The sequence below is a fragment of the Bos indicus x Bos taurus genome, chromosome 4 (assembly GCF_003369695.1).
Source record: "Bos indicus x Bos taurus breed Angus x Brahman F1 hybrid chromosome 4, Bos_hybrid_MaternalHap_v2.0, whole genome shotgun sequence".
Lineage (NCBI taxonomy): Eukaryota > Metazoa > Chordata > Mammalia > Artiodactyla > Bovidae > Bos > Bos indicus x Bos taurus.
In genome coordinates, this window is record NC_040079.1 from 27,444,548 (window position 1) to 27,467,606 (window position 23,059).

The 23,059-nt window shown below is 57.6% G+C and overlaps 1 protein-coding gene across 1 annotated transcript in view; it reads right to left on the reverse strand.

Moving 5' to 3' along the window:
* Positions 1–327: 327 nt before the first annotated feature.
* Positions 328–23,059, reverse strand: part of SND1 (staphylococcal nuclease and tudor domain containing 1) — a 421,273-nt gene continuing 398,541 nt past the window's right edge. Inside the window, exons 17-24 of the mRNA XM_027539080.1 lie at positions 14,593–14,781; positions 9,467–9,608; positions 5,792–5,915; positions 4,862–4,931; positions 3,828–3,941; positions 2,877–3,080; positions 1,071–1,115; positions 328–961 (exon numbers count right to left, since the gene is read on the reverse strand). Of these exons, the coding sequence (XP_027394881.1) occupies positions 896–961; positions 1,071–1,115; positions 2,877–3,080; positions 3,828–3,941; positions 4,862–4,931; positions 5,792–5,915; positions 9,467–9,608; positions 14,593–14,781 (954 nt within the window). The 3' untranslated portion in view covers positions 328–895. The remainder of the gene's footprint in view (positions 962–1,070; positions 1,116–2,876; positions 3,081–3,827; positions 3,942–4,861; positions 4,932–5,791; positions 5,916–9,466; positions 9,609–14,592; positions 14,782–23,059) is intronic.

The window sequence follows — 23,059 nt, forward strand, 5'->3', positions numbered from 1 at the left end:
CCCTTGGGGGGTGCTGGTGGGTCCAGCCAAAGGACAGGCCCAGCAACCTCTCGGCTGGGCACCGTATGCTGAGCTGCTGAGGTTCTTGAGAGCAGTCATGTGCAGATGAGTCAAAAGAGAAGGCCTGCAGGCTTCTGCACGATGGCCATAGTGCCAGGTATGCCCACCAGGCCCCGGGAGTTGCTCCGAAGTTCTGCCCTGATTCCGTGACCGGCTGTTTTCGGGGAGCATGGTCAGGCACACTTGGGGGTCATTTGAGTGCCAGGTCGCCTCTTGGCTGGAGCTGTCGAGATTCTGGGCTCTGGGCTCCACCATCACCAATAGAGCTGCAGACAGCATGTACTATTTTATTGGGCCTCAAAAGCTTTAAATACAGAAATAGGGAGGGCTGGGCAAAGGGGCAGGTGTGGACACGCTGGCATTTGAGAATGGACGTATCAGAAAAATCACATAATCAACAGCTGGACAGAGAGCCGGGGAGAAGGGCGGTCTGGGACGGACGTGGAGTGCCAGTCGGCAGCTGGCCTTGGGGCCAGGATTAAGCCCCCCATTAGGACAAAGTCTTTCATGTTTCTTCCTGATTTGAGGACAATTAAAAAAAAAAAGAACAAAACCCCCACAAACCTCCAAATAGAAACAAAATCAGCGGGGAGAGACAGTAGAGGGCAGTGCCTGTCCTTTTGGAAGACAATGTCTGCCCCCTGAAAGCTGTGGTTGCGGGGGGGGCTCTTCCCACCCCCTGCCCAGATGCCGTCCTACGAGACATTCCCAGACACTGAAGCAAAGCTGGACCCAATCTATGCCCCTGATTTGAGGTCTGGAGCTGAAAACATCCTGCCGGCAGAGGAAGGGGTGCTGGCGTGAGCTGTGCTGGGGGTCAGACCCGGGGCCCTCCTTAGCGGCTGTAGCCAAACTCATCTGCATCGTCGGCTCGGAAGTCTCCATAGCGCCACAGGTTCAGCTGTGAGAAAACAGCAAACGGCTAGTCAGGGAAGGTGGGACAGGCTGGAACCCAGACGGCCAAAGCCTGTCTCTCAGCACCCTCTGGGGCTCCTGAGGCAAAAACTCACCCTGGCGCTCTTGGCTGACTCCTGGGCATTCAGGTATTCTGTGATCTGCAGGGGGCAAGAAAACAATGGGATGGATGGTCAAGGTGGGGACACTTGCAGCTGAGCAGCCAGAGGGGCCTGGGAGAGGCCCAGGTAAGGTCACATTACTCCCCTGCTCAAGGGGTTCCCAGCTCCCTCCAAAGAAAATCCAAGTGCAGAGTCGCTGTATTCTTGCTGTTTCCAGACTCTGCACTGGCTGTTCTAATCACCTGAAACATGCTTCTCTCTCCTGTCCACCTGGCTACCTATCCCGCCTGCTCAAGCCTCTGGTTAAGAGTCACCTTCTTTACGAGACCTCATATGATCCTCTTTAAAATTTTGACCACTCCCCCACATTCCCGATTCCCTTTACTTCTACTTTCTCTTTTTCCATTGCACTCGTCTAATGTCTAACTTTGTTGACTTATTTTATTCTTTGTCTCCTCATGCTTGAACGCAAGTTCCATGGGGCAGGAATGTTGTCTCTTATTCAGAGATTTGTACATCCTCAGTAAACATTTACCGAAAGAATGAGTAAGTGAATGAACAAACACATTAGGTGTTTCTTGACACTGTATTCTTGCTTGGAGAATCCCATAAACAGAGGAGCCTGGTGGGCTGCAGTCCATAGAATTGCAGGGTTGGACACGACTGAAGCAACTTAGCACTCACACAGACACCAGAAACGTTATGGGTAGTTCCATATGGGGAACACTAAGATCTCCAGGTTTATAGTGAAACTTAAGCTAACTCCTAGGAGTGATCCAAGAAACTGCAGGGAGACTAGGGGCCAGGCCCCTCCTGTCCAGACAAGACACAGGAGTGATCCACAGTGAAGTCTTGTTCCAAATGAATTAGCAACCTGCATAACCAGAGCTACAGACCCACCAACCCCCATCTGCACATGCGGAGAGAGGAAAGGCAAAAGGGGGAAGCAAGGCCTAGCGGAGAGAGAAGAATGTTGGTTTCAACCCTGCCGCTTGAGTCCCTCCAGCTCAGGAGGGCGGGGGAGCTGGGTGCTGCAGAAGGGCACGGGGGCTTCCCACCAGCCTGGCCTGTTCCTGGAGGCTGGCCTGTCGTGGGGAGAGGCTGGGGAACTGGGATGGGAACAGTGCTGAGTGGGAGAAGCCTGGCTCTAATGATCTACCACTGAGCTGTGCAAGGTGGTTCCCCAGCTGGCAGACCCCATCCTCATGGTCCACCCTCGGGAGCAGTCAGGCTGGTTGCGCTCTCCTCGCTTCATGAACGGGAGACTCAAGTGTCCAATGGTTGATCCCCAGGGCCAGATGTTTCACGAAGGAGGGAGGCGGGACTCAGGTCCAGCTCCCCACAGGCTGGAGGGGGTTATGGCAGTCTTCTGGGTAAGTGGCTCAGGCAGCACTGAGTGCTGGGAGCTGCTGATGGGCTTGGAGAGGAGGACGTGAGGACCGGAGAGACAGCGCGCTGGGCTGTGACCCTCTCCGCGCCACCCCTGGCACAGCATCCTGGCCTGTCACCGGGGGGGATGGGCAAAGGGAAACTTTCTGCTCCAGTTTGCAGCTGCAGTTTTCAGCCAAACCGGCAGCCAATTAATTTAAGAAGTAATTAACTTTTTTTAAAAACCCCAACAAACCCAAATCCATTATCTTTCCCCCGCAGGAGCAGCAGGATGGTGGGTCCCTGCTCCCTCACTGGCTCCTGGGGCACCCACCCTCCTCTGGGACGCTGGAGGTGGCGGGGGATGCCAGGGGCCGGCCGCTCCACCCCCACAGCATGGACCATTTTTGTCCCGCCCCCCACAGCACGTACCACTTTCTGGAACTGCTTTTCCTTGCGCACCTCCACCATGACCAGCCCCTCCTTCACCAGGCCCAGCCCCACGTCCCCCTTGGAGTCAGCGAACTGCAGGGTGACGTGTGGGCAGCCGGCGCTCAGGTGCTCCACGTTGAGCAGGCACTGCGTGTTCTGGATGTCCCGCACCACGCTGTCCACCGCGTCAGTCCGAGCATCCTCCTGCGGCCGGCACAGACCCAGGTCAGCACGAGAGGCCAGTGCCAGCCAAGGGCTGCGAGGGCCCCAGGTCCTGGTCCCGGACCTCCAGGAAGTCTGCCTAGATGTGCCAGCATCACCTCACTCCCCACTCAGCTCCCCCCGTGCCCAGACCCCTTTCACCTATGATACAAATAATCACCTCTCTGCCAGGGCAGACAAGGGCCCTACTCACCTCCTGCCACTGCCTATAGCTGGCAGACTAGTCTTCACCCAGTGTGCCCTGCCCCACCAGGCTCCCCTCCCCAACCCTGCACATGGCTGCTCCTCAAGAGCTGGCTCAGATACTCCAAGGCCACCTCGCCTTGACCCGGACCTCCCTGGCCACGCTTCTCTCCCCTTTGATTAACAGACCGTCATCACTGTCTCCACCTCCTCCCATCAGCCTGGGTGGCCCCAGCGGAGGGTTTCTGGCAGAGGTGTGACCTGGTCAGATCTGTTTGGGGACAGTCACTTCTGGTGGCACCCTCTGAGACTGGAAGGAGTATTGGGAGACAATTGCAGCCCAGAGCCCCGCAGGCTAGAGGCAGAGGCCCCAAGCCAGGGCCACGGTAGGGGCTCAGCCCTGTGAGAGTGGGCGGGGGTCGGGGTGGGGGTTGGGACCCAGGACGGGTTTGCATTTAGTTCCCGTGGGTACGTGCTGGGGCCGCAGCAGTGGTCATGTGTCAGGGGATGGTCCCCTTTGGGAGGAAGAAAGGGGTGGAGACTCACATCTTGGGGCACCTGGATGAAGGCAAAGGCATACTCCGTGGCTTGAGCTGGTAGCACGCGGGTGCTGAAGGCAGGTGGCAAGGTGCCCAGGCGGGTGGACGGCAGGATCTCCCTCTGCAGAGGACACACCGGGCCAGCAGCGTCACACACTGGAAGCCCCCTTGCTCTCGGGGGACGACTCAAGTGGCCAGGCCCCTGAGCACTCTCCCCTCCCGCACCCGGACTCAATTCCACATGCACAGGCCTGGCACAGGCCTGCGGGGTCAGCAAAGCCGGGGAGGCGGGGCCTGGGGTGGCACACCTGGGGGCTCCAACTGACACCGCCCACCTGATCACTGGGCTCTCACTGCTGCCTCCACTTTTCCCAATGCCTTCGCACTATGACACGGGCTCTGACCGCCTTCCCACAGGCTAGGGCGGGGCTGGGAGAGTACTCTAAGATCAGGGTCCTGGCCCAGGTGTGCAGGGCAACCCCAGTTGGTAAGACCCTTTCCTGTGTACTCCTGGGTGGTGGGCTGGGAGCATGGCTCTGCTCTGGGTTTTCTATTCACGGGCCTCCCCACACCAGTCCTCAGGAGCAGCATGGCTCTGAAGGACAGCTTTCTCTCCTGCTTGCTGTGGGGAATGGTCAACACACTCCCGGGCCCAGTCCAAGGGGCATTTCTCCTGGGGATACCAGTCCCTCCTCAGCAAGCCTGGTTTGGGATGCTCCGGGGATCAGCACCCAGGCACCTTGTGGACCAGGAGATGGGGTGTACAGGGCCAGGACTTCATGGCCCCCTCTTTAGAGTCTGGGCAGGAGAGAAACCGGGGCTGTGACTGGGCCTGGACAGGAGACCGCTCAGTGCTCACAGGCCTCTGAGCAGAGATGCTGGTGTTGCCCAGTCTCTCAGGACGAGCAGCAGAGAGGCCCACAGGGTCCCCATCTGTCGGGGAGGGAGGGGAGGTCTAAAGCTCAGATGGGCTTGACCTAGGGGCCGGTGTGTTGAGGGGCCCCTCCCGTGCTGCTCGCCCACCTCCGACCCCACACTCACGTTGCCGTAGTCGATGTAGAAGACGTGTACTTTGGCAGGAGACTCGACTTTCTCCACTCGGGCACGGTACCTGCAATGGCATCAAGGGCAGAGCTCAAGGGACATCCCCGGAGCCTCAGCGATGGCAGGCCAGGGGGTGCAGTGTTTCCCTGCCCAGGGCTCAGAATGAACACCCATGGGTGTCACAGGGGGCCAGTTTTCAGACTCTACCAGGACCCCATCTAATGGAATCAGAGCATAGCTGGGAGCAGAGGGAGGGAGAGGGGAGCATGTGGAGCAGATTAATGTGTCCTTGGGGCATAAAGCAACAAGACTAATGACTAGATTGATGTCTGCTGTTTAAACCCAGCACACTAAACAGCAGCTGTAATTAGCCGGCAGATCTGTCTGGGAGGCCACAGCAGGGAACGCATCCAAGTCACTTGGTCGCCCTGGGAAGGCCACGGGCCCTATCCTTGGTAGATCAGACGTAAGTGACCTTCCTGCAGCCCGGGAGTGCTGCTTCTCCTGTGCCAGACGGCTGGGGTGGAGGGTGGTGGCTGGTCTGGGCTCACAGGAACCAGCGACCCCCTCACCACCCCTGCCCCCTCCTGACATCGTCTTTCCTGTGCGGGGTGACGGGGTACTGGAGAGCTGCAGCCAGCCAGGGCACCCCCAACAGAAGATCCCAGGAGAGAGGAGGAGGGATACTCCTGTGCCCTAGAGGCCGACTGCAGAAAAACTGTGGGTTACACTGCAGGTTGCAAACGGGCAACATAGAGGACCACTCTGGAGAGCTGACCAAGGTCAAGAGCGACCACTCAGTGGAAAGCAGGCCGATAGGGCGAATGCCTCAAGTCTGGCTGGCGCTTCTGCAGACTGGTGCCCTGGAGACAGACCTCCTCCTGCTCCTGCTTAAGACTCTGCCTTGCTCGGGTCCAGGTGGCTTACCATTCTCCGTCTACGAATTTGGCGATGCAGAATTCGCCCCGGCGGGGGGCGTAGGAGCCCTCGACGGGAGGGTGGCTAGCAATGTCATTGCGCATGTTCTCCATCAGCTTCTCCAGCTGGGTGCCTGTGGGGAGGAAGAGGGAGTGAGACCTGGGTGCCACGTTCCCTGGAGCCTCATCTCTAGATGGGGCTGGGTGGAAGACGAGCCTGGGGAGTGGGAAGGATGTGGACTGTTGCAGGGTGCCCACAGCACTGGCTTGCCTCCATCCTGCAGGGAAGTTCTCTTTGGTCCCTGCTTGAGGAGGTTCACGATATTTTGCAGACATTTCAGGCCTAAGAGGTACCCAGCCTTCCAGTCTTGGCTGTCCCTGGGGATGCGCAGGGAATGTTCCTGGGCTTTGGTTTAGGAGGTGGAGAAAGTGAGTGGACACCAGGCAAGGCCCAGGCCAACCTGCCTTCTCCGTTCCTACCAGGGCTGGCCCTGGCCTGGGCCACAGAAGTGGTGATGGACAGTAGCCACTCTCTGCCAAGTCTCCCAGGGACAAAAGTGGAGCTGAAGGAGGGGGCCCCCTACGACCCTGCACAAGGAAAGGACCTCAGAATCTGGGCTGTGAAAGATGGCAGCGATTCCAGGAGCAGGGCCCAGTCTCAGTCTATTCAGATGTGGCCGCCCTGACATGACGCGTCTAGAGACACGTGTGGAACTGAACCTCCAAGGGCTGCCAGCGGTTCCACCCTCCCAGCCAACTCACTGCCCTCCTCCACGGGGTGGGGCGGGACCCCTTCCTTGCCTTTTCTTTCCTGAACCATTCTCTCTGGGTCATCCACCTGGTGGCTGCCTGTCTGTTCCTGGGTGTGGCAACCCCAAGGTCTTCTCAGGGCCCCTCCTGCCGCATCCCGTCACCACCCTCTTGCTACGCGTCAGTCCCAGTAGCTTCTCCTTTATGTCCCTCTGGCTCTGATTCAGGCTCTACACCTGGCCTTTTCCACCTGCTTCATTTCCAGGGGGAGGGTGCTGGGGCGGGGGTGTGTGTGGTGGGATTGAAGGATTCCTCCCCCACCCTCAGGGCCCAGGCCGCCCTGTTACAGCAGCCTGACGCATGTTAGCCATCAGTACACTTGTCACAGTGGGCCTTATCCATTCCCTGTCTGGTTTATGTTTCTGCCACTGCACCGTGAGCTCCTTCAGGGCACAGACCATAGCTCACTTGGTTCTGCTGCTTCTCTTGAGACCCAGTAAAGCTCCGGCCATGCGGGGTGCTTGGTAACTGCACTCTGTTGAAGAGGGATCTGCAGGTTTGCGCCTATCCACATTCGGGCCCTGCCCTGGCCTTCACAAGATGGTTTCAGGGACTTTTTAGAAGCAGCTGCCCTCCCCCTGCCTGGCAGTAAACCCTCTGTTCTCCTGCGCCTGCATTTCCTGCCCAGACAGTAAAATTTCAGGGACTTAGAAGCCTCCTCTACACAGATGAGATCTTGTTATACTTGCTCTATTATTATTATTATTTTGCTCCAAGGCAACAGCTCTGCAAATAGGCAGAGCCCTCTGGGAGGTCCTTACACAGAGGCTGGTTGGTCACGTGGGCCAATGGCAATGCATTCATTACTTCACCAGATCCTTCCCGAAGGTGGGCTTTAATTAAGAGAAGGGAAAAAGGGCCAGAGGATGTCCCTGCCTCCCAGAGGCACCAAGGGTTTCAGGAGAGGGATGCTGTGTATGCCCAGGTTCCTGTTCATGGATTTGATGGAGGGCAGGGTTTTCTCTGGGCTTCCCTGGTGGCTCAGTCGGTAAAGCATCTGCCTCCAATGTGGGAGACCCAGGATCAATCCCTGGGTTGGGAAGATCTACTGGAGAAGGAAATGGCAACCCACTCCAGTACTCTTGCCTGGAAAATCCCATGGACTGAGAAGCCTGGTAGGCTACAGTCCGTGGGGTCGCAAAGAGTCGGACACAACTGAGCAACTTCACTTCACTTCAGGGTTTTCTCTGGAGCTCACAGCCATCCAGGTGGCGTGCCACACAGCACGTCACTTGCTCCTCCAATCTTCCAACAATATGTGGTTCCCCCCAAGTTCCCTTTTTCTCCTTGTTATCTGCCTTGGCTGCCACTTAGTGCAGTGTCCTGGCTTCCGAGAGCTGTCACCGACAGCCAGGCAGGGTATGGAACCGATACAGGAAGCCTCTGAGATGACAGAGACTACGTGGCAAAGGCCTTGAACTCAGCCTCAGGCTCTGCCCCCTGGAGACCCCAGCACCTGTTCGTATTCAAAGTGAGTCCTACCTGGCAGGACCCAGAGGCCAGGTGCAGCCTGCCTGGGAGCCGGGGTTCCCTGGGCGGGGTCTCCTTTGAGTTCCCTTTCCACAAGCTCCTGGAGGGCCTTCTTGCCAGCTCCTGGGCTCAGGAGTAGCTCTCATTCCTACCTGGGCCACCTTTCAGACCTGGAGGTCTTCTGGCTCCATTCCCCAGGCAGTGGCCAGGCCCCTCTCACCAGGAATGCTGCTGACCACGAGAGAACCTAACCCCGGCTCAGCAGCTCACCTCAGCCCCTGCCTGGCTCTGCTCCCCTCCTGGGCCCGGCCAGCCCAAGGCTCAGAATGGCCAGTTTCCCCGGTGAAATGACACTGCCACAAACACAGCTGCCCGGGCAGTATCGTTAGTGGGGAAGTGGCTGACATGAGCTTGTCGACCATCTGGAGTGGGCCTGGGGGTGGTGCCGAGGAGGGCAGGGAGAGCCCTGCCACCCACGGGGCTGCCTCCATGTCACTGACATCTCCCGCCCCCTCCCCCTTGAAAAGACCTGGTTTCCTCCACCGAGAAGTACCTTAAAGAGCTTTCTCCTCTGATCTCAACTAAAATGTTTCCCTGCATAGGGTGACAAATGAGAGGTGGGAGGTCAGGATGGACAGAGCAAAGGGAGTGGAGGTGGAAGCTGGGCCAGAGGGGCCCCATTGCAGTTGCTGTGAGAGCCAGCTCTGCTGCCCTCTCTCCTCTGGAAACCTGAGCTCTCTGCTGAGGGCAGGGGGCAGGGGGCACAGTGGGGAGAGGATCCTGGCCTCAGTGCACAGCACTGGAGGGCAGGAGGAAGAGGGAAGATGGAGAAAGAGGGTCCTTCAGAAAGACTTCCTGGGGATGACTTCCCCTAGAGCGCCGCCTGTTTCCATGGCAACTGGTCACCACTCGGGGCTTACAGGAACCTCTGGAGGAGAAACCCCAGCAGAGACAAGCCCGGGCTCCCCCCACCCTGCCCTCCCCGGGGAGGCTGAGGGGCAGAGGCGCTGAGCAGAACCGGCATGCACTTCCCGGCCACATGGAGACAATCTGTCCATTGCTTCCTGACGAGCTCCGAGGGCACAATCCTCCTGCCCGGCCCCGCCAGGGGTGTCTGGGAGAAAAACAATGACCTAAGAGTATCAGAGCACCACCCAGACAGGACTGGTGACCTCACCAGTCCTCAGAGGACCGCTCAGCCTTGCCGGCCCTACTGCGGCTGAGAATATGACCTCGGGCCCAGAGCGCCGCTCAGGGGCCTGGGAGGTGGGCAGCAGCCGCAAGCTATGCAGGGAGGCCCCTGGAAGTCTGGGTCCCGCCCCTGCCCGAACAGGGGGGCCCTGAGGTGGGCCGGCCCTGCGCCAGGAGCCGAGAGGTGGTGGAATCGGGGCGGGTGTGCGCTCACCTGTCTCCACGTCCTGCACGTAGAAGTGCAGGTCGTCGGTGATCTCCGTCACGAACACCGGCTTGTAGCTGGCCGAGCGCTCCTTCTCCTCCAGCACGGGCATCAACTCCTCCACCGGCTGCTCCTCGTAGTGGGCCCAGACCTGCACGTGTGGTCAACAGAGGGGAGGTGAGGGGTTCAGAAGTGAAGTCAGAAAGGACGCCAGGAAAGGGGCTCTGGGGAGGGGGGACCACTGCCCTGGGGGCGAGTGTGGGGGTGAGTGTGGGGGCGATGTTGCATCATGCTGGTCTGAGCCCCTGGAGTGCAGAGGTCGGGGTAGGGGAACTTCCAGTCCAGTAGTTCCCAAACTCTGAGGTGTCTGGAACAACTGGGGATCTTCCTGGGAACGAAGGTGCCAGGGTACCCACCACCCCCACCCCACCCCGCCGTCTGCCCATCAGGATGTGCTCTAAGGGTCCCAGGGAAAGGGAATCAAAACTCAAGACTCCCAGCGACTCCCACGCACGTCAGGCGTGTGAGACCCTTGGCCCTGTGGTGCTGCCCAGTCCCCATCTCCTTCCCTCACACCCCCTGTGAGGGTCACTGAACTCCCCAGGCCCTCCCACCGTCACAGGGCCGCGGGCACTCCTGAGGCTCTCCAAGCGACGGTGCTGGGGTGCTGGGCTGCGGAGGGGAGGGCCGCCACTGTGCGAGGGTGCCTGTCCTCTGCACCTCAAGGAGGCTGCTCTGACCCCGGCTCGGAAGCCGGCCGCTGCCCTCCACCCTTCCCGCTCCCTCCCTCCCCCAGCCCTGCACTGTCAGGGCTGCAGTGCTCAGAAGCTGATGCGGGGTGACAGCGCGTCAAGTCCAATCCCGTGGCCAGGAGATTATCCCAGTAGTGAGGCCTGTCAGAGCAGGGGAGGGAGATGGCCTTCCAGCTGGGCGGCGGAAACAGGCTGGGGAGTCTGGGGGACTGGACCACACGCTGGGTCCCAAAGACACACACACACAGGACTCGGGTGGGTGGTGACAGAAGTTCTTAGCCCAAACCTTACATGCTCACTAGGGGCCACACTAAACACTACCCAAGTACTAGGTCATCTAATCCTCACAACAACCTTTTCAAAAGGGATCAACATTACCCCCAATTTCACAAACGAAGAAACCGAGGCACATAGGCTTGCTAGACGTGGCAGAACCAGGATTTGAACACAGGGGGGTGGGCCCTAGCGCCCTTCAAGGGGAATTTTGGCATCGCCTGGGCCCCTGAACACAAAAGGCAGCAATGAACAGTGGGAAAAGTCGTAGGTGGGAGTTGTGGACTCCGGTCCTTTCATTTTCCCCTTTAATTTGCTGTGTGACCTCGGTCAAGTCACATGCCTTCTCTGAGTCTCCTTTTCTTCCCCTGCAAGAGGTGGTAGTTGGACCACGTGACCCTTCTGCTACACACAGACTCCTGGGGCATGGTGGAGCGGTGCACCAAGAAGCAGATGCAAGCTGGAATGACTGAACCACTTTGGGCCACACCCGTAAAACCATGCTCCTGCCTCTAACGTGGTACGAGTGCGTGTCCTTCCACTGGAAAGAGAGGCCTGGGCCCCGGGAACTGGAATGAGCAACAGGGACTTTCTGAGCCTGGTGGGGAGGCTGCCCGGGAGTGGCGGAGACGTTGTCAGCGGCATTCCTGGCCCAGCAGTCTGTGCTCTGTGGCAGCCCCGCCAGCACCACTCTCCAGACTGCGCCCTTACCACTGCAGACCAAGTCAGGGCCTCCCTCCGCTCCTGTTCCCTGCCTTTCCCGGGCCCCTGCGCTGGCTCCTGAGCTGGCCCCCATCCTAACCCCACCCCACTTGCCTCGGCTGCAGGGGAGGGAGGCTCCTCTGCCTAGTGGACAGAATGGGAACAGACTGACAGGCTGAGAGTAGAAACTTCTCAAGCCAAGGTGCCTCAGGCGACAGTGTCAGGTTTCCTCCCAGAGAGAGAAGGTAGGGCGTCTTCCCTGGCAGGTCCAGGGGCCAGTGGGGTGGAGGTCAGGGATGATGCAGACAGAGCCTCGGGGTGGCCCTCGGGCCCCTTCCTACCAGGAGGCAGAGATAGGCCAGTCCTATGGGGTCCCAGAGCTCACAGGGCAGCGGGCAGGCGGGGAGCAGAGGACACTGGAAGCCTGAGGCTGCCCAAGGCCAGAAGAGGCAGAGCTGCTCCTCAGACAGAGCGCCCCATTTCTAAGAGAGAGCGGGCTTGGCCCTCAGTCACAGAGCCCTGCGGGGTCCCTGCAGGTGGCTTTGTGGTGGGAAGGAGTCAGTCAGCTGGAGGGCAGGTCCCCACCCTCAGAACAAGGGCGAGCTGGGCCCACACTGACTGCAGTTGTCCCTCTGCAGAACCTGGGCAAGGAGGGGCTCACACGTCAGCCAGACACCCTCTGTGACCCCTTGGTGGCCCTGGCTACAGATCCAGGGGGGCAGTGGGCAGGGAGCCCCCTCCCTCCTCTGCTCCGCACTGCTGGGTCAGCCACTTCCTGTCCTGCTCAGATCCCCTGCACCCCGGGGCCAGCTTAGCAGCAGAGGAGAGGGAGTCTCTTCTGTCCTCACCTTGCACCCCTCCCCCGCGCCTTCTCTGCACTTCCTCCCAGGGGAGCCCCAGGTCCTCCTCCTGGCAGGCTGCGGGCCATGTGGACCGAGGTTTCACTGCATGGAACCTTTCCTTTCTAAATCCTATTTAATACCGCTGCTCAGGAGGCTCCAGAGGTGGGGCTGGCATGCAGCCAGGGTAGTGGAGGCCTGCAAGCCCACAGTGGGGAAGCTAAGCTCAATAAAAGCCAATCGATGGCCAATCCAGGCCTGTCAAGGGCCCTGCCAAGGTATGAGTGGGGCAGGGGGTATGGGGGACAGACAGCTGCCATCTGAGGCTCCCTCTCTGGCCCTCAGACCTGCCCAGGATCCCGAGGACAGGGAGGGGGAACCCTGCAACCAGCTTCCTACAGACTGGTCTCTTCAATAAGGAGAGAAGACAGCAAGGTACAGGGGGATCAGGCCTTGCAACTAGGCAGCTAAATTCTCAGAGTGAGGAACACAGCATTGCTGGGGCTCCCCATTCAGACCTGCTCACATGCACATAATCACACCCACCCAAGACTTCTGTGTGCCCTGGTCTCACAAAATCTCTCGGTATTAGCTTCCTCAGCCCACAGGGACCATGATAATCTCTTAACCCCAGATGCGCCTATCTCTCGACAGCTAAGGCAGCTCTCACGGGGTCACCAGTGGGGCAAGGCTGGGGATCCTGGGGACACCTCAGACACCAAGTTTACTGCTCCCCAGCTGACCCCCCGATTCTCCCGCCTGAGTCCAGCTAACTCAGAGGACTGCTGCAAGGCTCTGCCTACACTGTTCCCGGAGAGCAGCCCCACCAGGAGGAGGGAGGTCAGGCTAGGTTCCCCCAGGCCTCAAGGAGGAGGGGATGTGCAGGAGGGCCCCTGGAGGCGGGCGGGCCCTCGCACTGAGAGTGGTGTGCTGCATTTTAATTGGACTGGAATAAAAGCACGCAGCCTGTGTAAGTAATTAATCATGGTAATTACTCCTCAGCACCATCACGTGGCACCAGAGAAATGATGACTTGGGTTCTTCCAAACAAATCCACTACGTAGTAAATAGTGATGCCTGGCTCAGCACCTATGCAAGGGGCCATGCTTTGGCCAGACTCCCTTCTCTGTCCCCTCCTCAGTCCCTCTGGGGTCTCTACTCTCAGACGGCAGAAGGCTACTCAGATCTGAAGAGATGGCTTCCAGGCTCAGGGAGCAGGGCCAGGGGGCAGAGATACTTTCAGAATCTGGGCCTTATAGGTGGGTGCTTGCTGAAGTGTCCCGCAGCTGTTAACTCGTTCCACCTCTGCACCACCTCTCCTCCATTCCCTGAAGCGAGCAGAGGACACAGGGGGTGTCCAGTCTTAAGTTCAGCTGTCACAGAAAGAAAACCCAAGAGGAAGTGCCTCTGCTGTAGGAGCTGAGGCTGCCTGCTTCCCCATCACTCTAGGAAGACAGGCTATAATGGGAGCTGTAATGGAAGCAGAACTGGGACAGAAGTGGAATCCTCCCCGGAGGCCCCATGGTGGCCTGCTCGCCCTCCAAGATGTGGGCAGTCTCTTCCACCTGTCTTGGCTTTTGGAGCCACCTCTCCCTGGAGTCCTTCCAGCTCTAGTAGGGTCGATCACCTGTCCTAATCCCTAGGGGATGAGACTAAGAGACACAGAGATCCCAGAAGTCCTCCGGCGCCTGGCCCCTGGGGAAAGTGTGATGCTCTCTCAGAGGAGAGGTGGGAGGAGCCGGAGGCTTCTGGGCCCCGGGGCCCCCCACTCCTTTTGGCAGGTGTCTGGGCCTTGGCTCTGAGAGGCTAGTTGTAAGCCAGATGGCTGCCCCATGGGGAAGGAAACATTTATTCCTGGAACAAATTTATGGCTCAGCACGGCTGTCCCATGAAATCCTCCTCAAGCTCCGAGAAGCCCTGACAAATTGGTGGCCGGCTGATTTATCCCCATTATCGGGGCTGAGCTGTAAGTCAGTGGCGACAGGCTGTGGGGGTAGGGGCAGGGGGCTGCCGAGCCCAGCTCCCATCACCAAGCCGCTGGGTTCCTTAATCGTCCATTTGTTTCCAAAAGCTGCTTTCCGACCCACCCCCCTTGTCTCTTCAATGCAGTGTCTGCACAGACTGATGGGCTGTAAATCTGCTGTCCTAACAGCTTTATGCATCTCCTGGGGCAGCTTCCAAAATGGGCTTCCCTGCAGGGCAATGTGAAGGAAATTCAGACGTGGGGTGCAGGCCACCCGGCCCCTCCGAGAGCACTGGAGGGTCAGGGCGGGGGAAGGAAGGCCTCTGGTCGAGGGTGACCCTGGCTCCAAGGTCACTGTCTAGGCAGCTTCCGGTGCCAGGCCCAGCAGGGCCGGGGTGGTGGACAGGGGTGCTCAGAGAGGGTCCGGGGCCCGCCTCAGCGTGGGGTTGCTGACGTGGGGTCTGACACCAACACCAGCTGGAGTCACTCAGTGGACGGGGGGACAGAAGCACTCTGTTGTAAGCAGGCAGCAGTGCTGGTGCGGCGGGAAGGGAGGGAGAGAGAGGGCAGCCGCTCCTTCCCGCCAGGCCCCGTTCCACAGCTCACCTTCTCCTTCTTCTGCTTGGCGGCCTCCTCGGCAGACAGCAGGGATTTGTAGTAGGCGCTGCGCTCGGCGGTGAAGTGGACCTTGGAGAGCGCGTGCTCCACCAGCAAGACGGACAGGTTGGCGCCGTCGATGTGCAGCCAGCCGATGAAGTTGCCGGCCTTGTCCATGCTCTCCACCTCCACCTCTACCTAGGGAGCAGAAGCGGGGGTGTCAGCTAGCAGCGGGAGCCCGGGGTGGGCAGGGGAGGAGAGAGGCCCCGGGGCACTGCCACCATGGTCACTCCACGGACAGGAACAGCTGGAACGGTGAGTCAGAGTGTGAGCTGGTGAGAGCCTCTGAGAACTCTTCCCCTCAGTGCTGTGAGCTGGTCTATGCTTTTCAGCTTCTTGCACCCCAGAATCACCATTGATAGATATGTCACTGACAAAGCAACTTCAGAACTCCCCTCTCCTCAAATCCCTTCCCCTTCCTCTTGGCAGAGAGCTACTAGGGAAGACTTGACTCTCCTTAGCTTTAAGTGAGCTGTGTGTGTGTGTGTGTGTGTATACAGCTAAAGGTCAGGGGTGAGTAAGGCAACACCCACTCCTCTCCAGCACCCACTGAGCCCCAGCTCTGCTAGGAAGACAGGCAAGCCTTGGGTGGAAGTGGAGAGCAAGGCAATCCCCGAGGAGGGGAGAACCTGTGTTCTTCCTGGAAGAGCTGAATGAAGTCATGCTTAATGAAGGCAATAAAAGCAGTGGGATGAGAGCCAGGTGAGGAGAGGAGGGAAGGGGACAGTGGGCAGAAGGTACACTGAGGCAGGTGCAGTTAGGGGGTGATTCCAGCTGGAGGTTACCCCTTTGTAGGGGTGTGCTCACCGCCATCAGCCCTGACTTCGGGGCCGAGCACACTGGCTGATCCCCAGAGCCGGCAGGATCCCTGCAGAGCCCAGGGACTCCCAGGCCTCCTCCCCTGAGGGCTCCCCAAGAACCAGGACCCCCGACCTAGCATGGATGCCACTCCACCTCATGAAGGCAGTGGCCCAAGAGAAATTCCTTCTTGGCTTCTCTTCCAACCTCTTCCCCTGCTAAAGGGGCCTGTAAAAGCCTTCACTGCCAAACGTAAAAACTTGTATTCATTTAAACGGCTTCAAGCTCGATTAAGCAATAAAATGAGTGTCTAAATACCTGGGAGTTCTCTGAAGCCTGGGCCAGAGCCAGTGGCAGCTGCAGAGGACATGAACAGGAAGGAGCTGGGGTCCCAGCTTCCTGGTCTTGCTCTTTGGCCCTGCTCTGCCCTCCCTCCATGCACCCAAGCGGCCTCTGTTTCCTTATAGGGAGTCGCGTCCCCAGCACCTCTCCCGGCAGTTAGGACTCCGCCAGGTGTTCTTCCTATTCGTGAACACCTTCTTCCTACACGAAGCCCCCCGTGACCCTTTCAGGTGGAATGCAAGTTCAACAATGCCTGAAGTGGGGGTGTACTGTAGAAGGGGATACAAAGAGTTTATTAGAGCCAGGAGAAGAAGGTATTATACTCATCCAATCCAACTTGGTTTTGTTAGTGGGGAAACAGACACGGGGCAGTGGAGCCAGAAAGGGGCAGAGCTGAGAGCAGAGGCCAGGCTGCCCTGCTTGCCTTCTTTCTCCACTGCCTCCTTGGCGCCTTGCCTTCTCTCCCCACAGCCCTGTCTCAAGAGCATCCTTCCTCCAGTCACACCCCTGACCTCCTCCCCGATCCCCCCCCCACACTGTCCACTGGGTTAAGGCCAGCTCCCCCCACCATTCAGGACCCTGGACCGTGCCCCTCCCTGGTGGAGCCAGGGTGGGAGTGCCGGGCTCTGCTGGGTGGTGTCCACCCCACACGGGCACCACGCTGCTGAGGGCTGGAGGAAGGGAGGACCCACAACCGTAGATGGTAAAACTGGTTTCCCCTTTCCTCTAATCCCGGCAATTAATTCGCTGGGAGGACCTGTGTGTGTGGCAGAGAACTGGTGGGCAAAACGGTACACGATAAAGCACAGGTGCCTCAAGAGCTCGCCAGCCAGTGAATTCACCCGAGTGAGCGGCAAACTGCCCGAAGAGCCCTCTGCCACCTTGCAAACGCCCTGGGTGCCGGAGCACTGGGCGGCCGACAGCGGGAGGGCTAATGGTGGAGGAAGAGGCTGCAGGCTTGTGGGACTCAGACGAGAACAGGGATGGAAGGAGAATGCATGGGAAGACCGCCTCTGCTTCGTTTGCTGCGCTTTATCAAGCATGCTACGATCAAGCGGCGGCGGATCCCAGACGACTTCTGGGAGGAGTGTTTGGGGGCTCATGAGACAATGGGTAGAGTGGAGGTGCCGACACTGGCTCCTACCACCCATCCATGGGGCTCCTCTGCATTTCGGGGCTCCTGAGACCCCTCCTCATGCCCACGCCAGCACCTCTTGTCTTCTTCCACTGTGTTCGTTGCCAGGTGTCCTTTTCCTAAAGACAGGATGGCTGCCCTGATCAAGCACGAGACCTCCCTCCAGCCCCCAGGCCCGTGGTGGGCTGCTGCAGCTGTGACGAGAAGCCCGTAGCTTCCTCTCACACCAGATTCCTGCGGTGGAGGTAAGAGCCTCCGAGACATGAGCTGCAGAGACGACCAGACAGGTACAATCTGTCTCTCCTGTCAGGCGCCCAGGCTCAGACCCTACTCGCAAACCTCTAATTCACACCTCACTCTCTGAGGCCACAAACCAGATGCCGACCTCTCAAGGCTCCTGCCGGGGGAGACGCCAGCGAGTGACTAAGCAGCCACATCTGGGGCCAACACTGCTGGGGAGCAGCCAGGCTCTCTTGGCAGGTGAGCCCTGGCTTCACACGTACCCCGCCTCTCCCTGCTGGCAATCGATACGCTAACTTGGGCTTGACAAGCCCCTGGTCCCAGCCGGCCGCAGAGGAAAGAAATCTCTGGCCTTGGGCACCGTGCTGCTGCCCAATCCATCTTGGGCTGTAGAGGGAGAGATAAAGCTGTCGCCTGTGGGTCCCCGCTTCTCCTTTTATTACGGCTGCTGCCACCACAGTAATTTCTCAGTCAAACAATGGGGCTTTAGGGAAGGTAGGCTGGTCTTAGAGGAGGGTTGGGGCTGGGCCAGTGTTCCTGCTGCACCTAGGTCTCTGGGCTTCTGGCCTTGCTGGACATGCCCCAGACTAGATGGGCAGACGGTTCAGGGTGAAGTCTTGATTCTACACAGGGAGCAAACAGAGGGTGCAGTGGGCACTCCCAGGTTGGTCTACATGTTCATCTTTCATCATGTCTCTCTTTCACACTCACTGCTGAGAATTTGTTACTTGACTATAAAATTACATGGGTCCATATCTATGACGGGCTTCCCTGGTGGCTCAAGCAGTAAAGAATCTGCCTGCAATGCAGGAGACCCAGGTTCAATCCCTGGATCAGGAAGATCCCCTGGAGAAGGAAATGGTGACCCACTCCAGTTTTCTTGCCTGGAGAATTCCATGGACAAGAGGGGCCTGGTAGGCTACAGTCCATGGGGTCACAAAGAGTTGGACAGGACTGAGCAACTAACACTTTCAGCTCTTCATATCTGTAAAAGCTCCATTTCTCTATTCAACTTTAAGACTCAATCTTAAGACTCATCAAATTTCTGGTATTTTTCTAATTAAAAAAATATATACATACTTTCTCTCTCTCTCTAGTTATCTGTGATACTTATCGCTATAAAGTTACTATGAACAAGGAATTAGGGAATCCTGAACCACTGCCTCCTGGGGAAACACAGGGTTAGGTTCCTACAAGACTCCAGTTACCTTTCTATCAACTTATCAATACATAACCTGCTTCGATGATGGTTTCTGTTTAAAGATACCATATTTAATACATACTGATGATTCATTAACATTGAACTCACAGCCAAGAGCGCTGTCACTCAAGCCTGAATAAAGCTTATCTAACACATGGGTTTTCTCCTTAAGGCACATCGCAGCTGTCCTGTACTCAGGAAACTAGACAGCACTTCAGCGCTATGCATGGAGGCCATTTTTAACTACAACATAAAGTGCAGAAACCCTGAAAACCTCGGTGATAAGCAGACCATGAGTAGGACGTTTGTCTGTAGGATGAGAGCTGCAGCCTCAGCTGGGAATGTACTCCCTGGGAGACTCGCTGCTCTGTGCACGTTCACAAATGATCCAAAAAGTCGCAGGGGTACTGACAGGTAACAAATTTCAGCGAGTGAGTGAACTCACAAATATGGGCTCACTTATAATTAGGATTTACCATATACAGATGTTGTAGCTGTTCAGTTGCTAAATCGTGTCCAACTCTTTGCAACATGCCAGGCTTCCCTGTCCTTCACTATCTCCTGAAGTTTGCTCAAGTTCATGTCCATTGAGTTGGTGATGCCATCCAAGCATCTCATCCTTCTCCTCCCGCCTTCAATCCTTCCCAGCATCAGGGTCTTTTCCAATGAGTCGGCTCTTTGCATCAGGCGGCCAAAGCACTGGAGATTCAGCTTCAGCATCAGTCCTTCCAGTGAATATTCAGGGTTGATTTCCTTTAGGACTGACCGGTTTGATTGCCAGTATACAGAGTTTGAGTGAACTCCGGGAGTTGGTGATGGACAGGGAGGCCTGGCGTGCTGCAATTCATGGGGTTGCAAAGAGTCGGACACGACTGAGCGACTGAACTGAACTGAACTGATACAGACTATTGGCAGAAATTTCCTGCAAGTTGCCTCCAACTGCAGACAGGAATTAGGGGAGGCTCTTTCTTGTCAAGTGCACAAGAAACCTCTTTTGGTCCTTCTGGCTACCCCAAGTGTTAGTGAGATACTACTCATGAAGTGCGGTGTAAAGTGAGAAGCGCTATACAACGTGGCTGCCTGTCTCTCCGGCATCTTGGAAGAGATGTTTCATGAAGAGACCTGGACTCTGTCCAGTGGCTTGGGAGGCTTCCTGCAGTGGCACTGACATCAGGGAGGTAAGGCCTTGGGTGATCACCATGGGCTGCCACAGCACTTCATGTGGGCATTTGGTGTGTACACAGGTGGGCTGATAATAGCCTCGAGGGGCTCAAGGGTACATGTGGACACAAGCAATGTCAGCAAGGGACAGATGATGGCTTCCCTCATTCCCCATCCTCAACGCTCATACTGAAGCCAAATGCTGGGACCTAGGAACACATGGAGCTGGGGGGAGGAGAGGCTATGGGAAGGGGGTGCCACGTGGAGGGGGTGGCTTTGTGATAACTCTAGTTAAGACAGAAGCAGGAGCCTAGATGCCTAAGGGCAGACCTGGCCCTCGGGAGCTGAGGACACCAAGGAACTGCTGCGCTGGGCACCCTGGACGCTCTGCTCACCTGCCGGCATCTCTCGCCTCTGCTCCCAATGCTGGCAGAGTGGGCCGCGATTTTGTGGTTCTGAACTAGGCCTGTGAGCTGAGCTCTTCCAGATTTAACACCTTCCTGTGACGGCTTCCCTAACCTTGGCCTGCAGTGAATTGAACACCTGGCCCGGATATCTCTGACACTCAGGGACCAGTGCAGAGCACAGAGGTTAAGACCATGGCCTCCGGAGCAGAGACGTTTACTCACCACCTGCTTGACTTCTGGTGAGTCAATTACCTTGGAATTGTGATAGTACCTATCTCAAAAGATGTGTTTTGATGACTAAATGAGCCAACGTAAGTATGTTAAACACTTAAAAGGGTGCTTGACACACAAATGCTTCTTCAGTTATTTACTTCCTGGGGAGGAGCAGTTATTTCAAAATGTCCCTATTCACCAGCTAAAATGGTGCTAGTGGTAAAGAACTTGCCTGCCAATGCAGGAGACATGAGACTCTGTTTGATCCCTGGGTTTGATCCCTGGGTTGGGAAGATTCCCTGGAGGAGGGCACGGCAACCCACTCCAGTATTTTTGCCTGGAGAATCAATCCCACGGACAGAGAAGCCTGATGTGGGCTACAGTCCATGGGGTCCACAAAGAGTCGGACACTGAAGCAACTCAGCATGCACACAGACTGTCAGCTCCACTGGGAGCAAAGCTTGTTCTTTAAATCTGCCCCAGAGTGGGTGTACCGACTGGGCCATGACATGGTAGAAAGAGCATGAATCCTGCAGTCAGACAGACCTGGGCTCAAATCCTAACTCTGACCGTGAGTTTTTGGTGATGTACAACGGCATCCACTTCCTTCAGCTCAGGGCCAGCTGACAGCAGTCAGGCTAGTTGCAACCAGCAGCAGCTCTGCTTGGCTGAGCTCAATTCCCTTGGTTCTCACTCAGAGAGGTAGGTGAGGGAAGAGGTGGTTAATCAGAGTGGGCAGGGGTGGGGTTGCGGTGGGGAATCTTTCTCCACCACAGGGCCAATCAGGGGGTGTGGTCCGGCCAGCCACGCCCAGTGGGAAAGCAGCTAGACCCACTGGTCCCGGGCTGTCTGTGGGCCGGGGTAGCCAGAGGGCCCTGCTGCCTCACAGTGGGACATGTCCTCCTGCTCCCGAGCATACTAATGTGCCACTAATGAAATTGTTCTGGCTTATTTACCAAATTAATACAAACGGCACAGGCTGTTAATTTGCGCGTCTCCTAATTACTGAGGAAGTGCTCCTGTCCCAGGCAGCGCACACACTTCAGTTCCCACCCAGGTGGGCTATGGTCTCACCCTTCCCGGCTGCGGCTGCGCAGAGTGGGGAAGGGGAGAAAGAGGAGAAAAGAGGAGACAGGGGGTAGGCTTCCAACCCAGGGAGGGAAGGCGGCAGCGAGCACGTTTCGTTTCTCATAGCCCTTTTCCTAGTGGTTGGATTATCTTGGCCCCTGCCACAAACATATTCTCAATCCCTGCCCCACCACCCCAACTGGTCCCCTTCTTTCCTTGTCTGGATTCTGTCCAGCTTCTTAACACAGGAGCTGCTTCAATCAAGTGGGCGGAGGGGGCTGAGTCATTCTCCCACTCCAGGCAGTTGAGGTCCGGGGAGCCATGTGGGGCCAGCCAGGTGAGGGGGGTGGGTGTGCAAGAAGTGAGAGAGTGAAAGGCAGGCAGGGCTGATGTTTTTACAGAGAGGACGACTCACTTGCCCAGGCCCTCCCCAGCCAACCAGCTTTCTGAAAGTAACGTGTGTGTCTGGGGAAGAACACTCGCGAGCTCAGCTAGAAGACCAGAGGAAATGCCAACCGCCTGGGGGCTTCATTTGGCTGCCCAGCCTCTCCTGCTCCAGGAGCCAAGATGAATGTCCACTGGCTCTGAGTCTGGGGGTGACAATGGGAAGACCAAGGGCCCCTCCTGTAGCCTTCTTCATGGTAGGGTGGGGGCGGAGTGCGCTGGAGGCTGCCTCCATGAAAAGGCTAGCTTCGACAGAGCCGGCAGGGCAAGAGAACTTGAAGATACTGAACCGGGGAGGATGCACAGCTGGGGGTGGCGTGCTCTGGATGGTGACTCAGGGCAGCCCGAGGAGGTACAGCACAGAGGGGATTTCTGGCAGAATGCAGGAGTGGCGAGAGTCTCCCCTCCCATATAACTGCTCTTTCCCATTTTGTGTATTGGGAGAACGGAAGAGAGGTAGTCTCTCCCAAGAGCCTCTCATCCTCTCTCCTGCGCAGTGCCCAAGGCAGCAGAGGAAATCACTGAGCCTCAGCCTCAGAGGCTGGGAGGCCAAGGAACGCCTGGAACACAGCTGCCAGGGATGCTCCCTCCCCCTAGGGAGGTGGCTGCCTCAGGCAGGACAGGTGATCCCAGGTAGGCAGCAGCTCAGGGCACCCCTGCCCTGGAGCATCAGGGAAGGAAGACTTCCTAAACAAGGCGGGGGAGGGGATGCTGGCTTCATGTTCCTCCCAAAGGCAGAGCAGGAGTGCACAGCGCTACCTCTGGGGAGGTGACTTCAGGGGCCCCAGTGATAGGCAGAAGCCGCCATCCTCCCCATACGCTGGCTGGTCCCAGCCCTGCTTTCAATACCCCAAGGCCATCGGCAACAAGCCTGGAACTGGGAATAAGAGGAGTGAGGCTTGGATGGGGACAAGGCTTAGAGGTGCAAAGCAAAATCCTTGGACTAAACAGCCATCCAGGGACCCGCTCTGCCTCTTCTGGGCTGGGCATCCCTCTCCAGTTGCTCCGCGTGTCAGTGAGTGCTGAACCAGGTCTGTAAGGTTTTCTCTGCTCAGAACTTCCTCAGGTATGAGCTGGGATTGGGGGTGGCGGCACTGGTGGTGCACTGGCATGACTGGGAGGCGCTGAGAGAGCAGACAGACAAGGGGTTACGTGGGAGAGAAGGGCCGGCGGGGAGGCCCTGCAGGCAACCAGTAGGAGCCTGCAGAGAGGGGAAGGTGGAGAGCAGGAGAGGAATAAAGGCACTCCAGCTCTTCCCCACCCACGCATCCCAAACAGAGCTTTCCGCAGGGTAGGCGAGTAGCAATCCAGAGCAATCTGAGTGCCACCGAGCCTCCTCTCCTGCCTCGCACAGCAGCCACGCTGCCAGCCGGGGCTGCTACCGTCCCCCATACATACTGCTGTAAT